The 5,589-nt window shown below is 37.9% G+C and overlaps 1 protein-coding gene across 1 annotated transcript; it reads right to left on the bottom strand.

The window, feature by feature from the left end:
* Positions 1 to 1,797: 1,797 nt before the first annotated feature.
* On the bottom strand, positions 1,798 to 3,583 carry LRRTM4 (leucine rich repeat transmembrane neuronal 4). The gene has a single exon (XM_035001194.1). The coding sequence runs from the start codon at positions 3,555 to 3,557 to the stop codon at positions 1,974 to 1,976; it is 1,584 nt and encodes a 527-aa protein (XP_034857085.1). The 5' UTR covers positions 3,558 to 3,583; the 3' UTR covers positions 1,798 to 1,973.
* Between the last annotated feature and the right edge of the window lie 2,006 nt (positions 3,584 to 5,589).

The raw sequence follows: 5,589 nt of genomic DNA, 5'->3' as shown, positions 1-5,589 counted from the left end.
GTTCCTATCATGGTAAAGCCTAGGGTCTTTGAAAGAATAATCTCTGGAACTGAAGATCCCTGGAAAAGTTTTAGAACCACTATACTCAAGTCCTAGTTCTTTAAGAATCTTTCTTCTTTCTTGGTGATTATTATAAATAAAAATCACCTTTCTACTACAAAAGTCAAGAGAAAATGAATGAATGGACCTGGATTTTCCTTTTCTTCTTATATTATTAGCCTTTAAGAGGATCTCAAAATATAAAGAGAACTTAGAATAAAACAAGATGAACTTGTTTTACTATATTCATGTATATTATATAAATATCAACCTGCAATAAAAGCATCAAGCCTTGTTAAGGCTTTCATATAAAATTTTTTATTCTCTTTAATTTTTAAGATCAATTGCTCATACAGGTTTCTTTTAAGCATTTATTTTGGGGATTACTTTTCTTATATCCAATTGCACACAAAAAGGAGAAAATGAACTCTGTGAAGAATATCTCAGTATTCCAAATTCTACTAGGTTTGAGAATATTTCAAACTCAGTGCCTTGTCCAAAACATTTTCATTAGCATCTGCCTTTAGGACTACAGAAAGACTGGGTATATATTAACAAAGAGCAAATTATTTTTTCCAACTCTTGTAACTAGTAATAAAAGGAAAAATTCTCATTCAATACTCATGAAAACTTTACTTTGAAAAACTAATCATCTAAAATCAGATATTAAGACAACATACTGCCAGAACTGTCTCTCTCCATTACTTTATTCAGCAACAAGGCCTTGGCAGTCAGTCTTTGTACTTTTTGTACAAGCAAAGAACAATTTGCATCCAGTACTAACTTATCAACAGGTTGGAAATATTTGTCTATTTCCTACTCCTAAGCATGTTACTAAAAGTGATATTTAAAATTAAATAATCAGAAACTGGATCCAAATATATCCTCATGAAAATGAAAATAATGTAACATGGAATGCCTTCATTTGAAGCTAATGTTACAGAAAGGGAAAATACCCAGAACTCAAATCTCTCTCTTTATTTATAAATATTTGCATCACTTAGTTTTGGATAAGTTTAACAAGAATACACATTATTTCTTTTGGGGATGACAGCAAAATTGACAAACAGTCCCTGTTATGCCTGTCATTATGTTATTGCTAAATCATCCACAATATCATGACCTGATTTTAGTTACCAGGGACATAGCGAAAACATGGAATTTAAGTATCATTCTGATTACATACAAATAGCCAGCACTTAAGAAAACCTATGAAGAGTGATCTATGTCCAGTAATTAAAAAAAAGAAAAAAATGGAAGGAAGGAACCAAGGGAGGAAAGAAGGAAAGAAGGAAGGAAGGAAAGAAGGCAGAAAGACATCTTTAAAAGCCTAACACAATTACACAGTAGGCCTCTGACATTCTCTATGCTGGTATAATAACTAAATGGCAAGTAACACAGAAACAGTTATCCTTGTGAGATCCCTGTTGCATGCTTTAATTATAACTAAAAATTTACAACAAAATCAACCCTTGGGTAAATTGCTCTTTGGTTTAAATCTTCATTACCTCCTGGAATTTTGGTAAAATCACTTTGTTTTTAAATTAAGCCGGTCCCTCCTTCTTTACTCCATTACAGAAGTCAAACAATAAGAACCAGACATTAATTTTAGAATGAAAAGAGTTTTGTGTATATGTGTGTTTGTAAGTCCAACCCCTGTATACAAACTGTTAAAAAACAGATGTTTTAACATAGTGCTTTATTCCAACTTAATCTCATCCTTGAATGAACTTCCTTCAAGTTTCAACCATTAAAAAAAAAAAAAAAGAGTCAATTTCCTGGTGGTTGTAATTTAATTAAGTAACCTTTCACACTGAGCAAAAACCCAAAAGCAAAAGGGTCATTAATCTTTCTAGTGATTAGAGACACCTCTAGAGCTTCAAACATTTACCTCTCCTTCCCCGTAGTAGAAATGCTTTTAGGAGGATCATGGTTCATACCTCGCATTCCCTGGAGCCAGAGATGGTATATGTGCAGGGCCCAGATCCATTAACGGATATATCCATGGTCTCAGAGTTTGTAGGCTTGTAGTCCACATAATACTCCTGTAAAGGGGAATTCATTTGTCTTTCAGACTCTCTGGTCTTTTTCCGCCGCCTCTTCATAAGAGAGTGTTGCTGAAGTTGTTTCATGCTGGCTGGGTAGCGTTTCCAAGACACATAGATTACCAAGAGGATCATGGCCACCGAGAGGAAGAGAGCCACACTCCCTGCAATAATTTTGTGAAATGAAACATGCTCATACTCTTGCTCTGTGCCAGGAATCTGAAACCCTGGGGAAGGGCTTGGTGTTTCAAGGGCGGGCTGGGTGGGGTCAGATTTGGAAAATGTAGGTTTAGGGATAATCAGAGGCTTCTGGGGCGTTTGGGGTACCAGGTGTGATTTTTCTGTGTTGACCACCTGAACTTCAGAGCAGATATTATATGTTTCCACTGCATCACTAACCTTTTCACCCTGGATATGCTTAGGTCCTGCACATATCATGGTGCTTTCCTTATTTCCTTTGAAATTCTTAAGCCAATAAAATAGAGGACAAATGCTCCGACTGCATTCCCACATATTTCCAGACAAAGTGATGGATATTAATGATATCCATGCATTGACAGTTTCCTGTGAAATGTTGGTAAGCTTGTTGGAATCCAAATTCAATTTTTGCAAATTGGGTAGACATTTAAATGTGCCCGGCTCAATTCCTTGGATGTCATTCCCTGATAAATCCAAGTTGTGTAAGGAACTCCAAGTCCATGTCAAGCCTTGGCTAATGGAACGAATCCTGTTCCACTGTAAGTAAATTGAGCGGAGATTGAAGAGACGTGGAAAATGAGCAAAATTGATCTTGGAAAACTGATTGTGCTCCAAGTGGAGCTCCTTCAACTTCAAGAGGCCAGCAAAAGCATTTCGGGACAAGCTTCGAAGACGATTGTAACCTAAATCCAGAAAGTCAAGATTTCGACAGTCTTGAAAAACTCTTATCGGCACAGTCTTTAATGAGTTAGATCTCAGGTGCAAAATGATGAGTTTCCGAAGACCTTTAAATTGTTCCGATTGCAATGTCTGAAGTTTATTGTAGGAGAGATCCAGATTGCGGAGATTGGGAACCGGGTGAAATGTTTTATTGTGCAGATAGGTAATTTTGTTGGAGCTTAGAATTAATTCTTTCAGTCTACGGATCCCTTGAAATGCATCTTCATCCACTGAGCTAATGTAATTATGGTCAAGATAAAGCCATATAAGCTGGTTAAGGCCGGCAAACTGATTGGATTTGAGTTTCTGAATGCTGTTGAACCTTAATGATAAGCCTTGTGACCCTCCAGAAATGTTCTCAGGGATATCTGCGAAAGCATGAGACTCACAGTATACAATTTTGCCATCACATCTGCAGTTCTTTGGGCAAGCTCTCTGAGCCCCCGTGAGCATAACAAGCAGAAGTGTAGGAAGGAGCACTAGCACCACACGCATGCCTCTCAGCTGCGTAATTAAACGGAAACCTACAATATTAAAAAGAAGACAAATGCACATTGTAAAGCTATTAATATAAATCACCACCAGTTTACCCGCTATCAGGGGCATTTCATCTAGTGTAGTAATGGGACAGTTGATATAAGAACAATGTATTTAACATTTGAAGTCTTATTTTCTTCAGTGTTGCATGTTTGCTATAATGAGGTTTCCTTCTTTCTTCCTTGATTTTCAAATCACCACAGTGCCGTGGAGCTAAAGAAAAGCCTTCCCGAGTTTCATGAGTTCATATGTTCATCAACACTGAAAAGCACACAGCTTGTCTTATCCCTTAATGCCAACACTGTAATAACAACAATATTTGGCTAGTCACTCTGTTGAACATCAGTATCAGAAGGAAGAGTACCAAGTCTTCTGGTAATGGCAAAAATGTGACTTAGAAAACCCCATACTTGAACATCTTTCCTAGTTGAGCAAACAGGCTTTGATTTGACAAAAGAGCTTCAGTAAGCTGTCAAGGTAACCCAAGTTTGCCCTGCCTGAAATTGTATCCTTATTGCATAATGGAATAACAATGCATGAGCTCTGAAAAAATGGCATCAGGACTAGTATGGACAGCCAATGAAGCATAGTATGAAGACTAATAACAGTGCAAGGTACTCTCAATGTGTTAATAAGCATATATGCTCTTAGCATTCAGGAAGATCTGCCTACTGTGCCTCCAGGGATACACCAGCTCAGAACCCTAACTGCTGATAACGCAGAACAGTCCAAAGTTAAGATTGTCAAATTCTTATTAAATATTTGCATAAAATGCACAATAATCTTGTGTAGTATTAGGTTTACTATTATTTTTAAGGTAGTTGTTTTTGCAAATTTGGGGGATAAACAAGGAGTGAAGCAGTAGACTACTACCCCCACTCTCCTCCATCCGGACCTGCACAAATTTCTGACTTTTTTTTCTTTCTCCCCTACCTCTATTAACTTCAGAAAACCTGCAAAGTTGCAATGTACTGGTACTGGTGCTGCATTTCCAAGTCACAGCATGGTAAGGGATTTCTTTCCTCTGTCAACAGTGGATTTATTATTTCTTAACGGTTGGTGCGGGGGGGGAACCTGTGTGCTGTAGTTTATTTCTCTTAAATATCCATATTTTAACCAAGGGGCAACCAGCCAAACCTCTAATCAAAAAACTCTCCTTCTTTTACTTGACCAGTTTTTTTTGTTTTATTTTGTTTTGTTTTTAATTTGAAACCCGATCTTGCTCTCTGTCCTCTTGCCAGCTACAATCTCACTGAAATACATTCTGGCTCTTCCAGACAGGAGAAAGGGGGGAAAAAAGCCAGTCACACTTGAAAAAATAAGACTGGCAAATGACTGCTGGAAATTTGGAAGCTGTGTTCAGGATACAGCTTCAAAGATAAAACAAACCCTTGTGCGACCTCCGATAAAGTAACGACCCCACCCCTACACACACGCAGTAAAGTGTTAACAATCTTCCTGACAGCGACCAGAAACACAAGCATGGTTAATATTATCAAGAAATAGAAGCAAACACAATATTTATCTCATGCTCAATTCCCAAGCTGTAGAAACACATACAGAAGAGACCGTCTTAAAGATATTTCTCTCGAGTCTGTTTAAGTCCGTGTTATGCATTTACGGATTAAAAAAAAAAAAAACTACTAAAGGGAAAATGATCTAAAAATATAATAGCAACTATACCGAGTCAACTGGCAAACTCAGAGGCTGCTGCTTTTTGCCTGTTTCCCCGTCTTTTATCAGCTAATGCCACGACTGAGAATAGGAAGCCAAGAGGATCAGCTTTGCTAAGAAGGAAACAACAAAAGTTCACTTACCCATCCTTTGTCATCCAAAAACGGATCCCCCCTCTCTCAGCTTTCTTCTTATTTGGTCTCTCGTGCTGAAACCACCACCACCTTCATGACACAGTGCGGCTGTCATTCACACCATTCTGATCCCGCATGTGAGCTAGTAGCCCCATACAAACTTCCCCGGAGAGGACAGGCAAAAAAATATATATACATATATGAAAAAAAATCAGCATGGGGTGGGATGGGGGGGCAGGGAG

The sequence above is a fragment of the Mirounga leonina genome, unplaced genomic scaffold (genome assembly GCF_011800145.1).
Source record: "Mirounga leonina isolate KUSES-001 unplaced genomic scaffold, KU_Mleo_1.0 Mir_125, whole genome shotgun sequence".
In the NCBI taxonomy this organism is placed as follows: domain Eukaryota; kingdom Metazoa; phylum Chordata; class Mammalia; order Carnivora; family Phocidae; genus Mirounga; species Mirounga leonina.
This window is presented reverse-complemented; position numbering and strand designations above follow the sequence as displayed.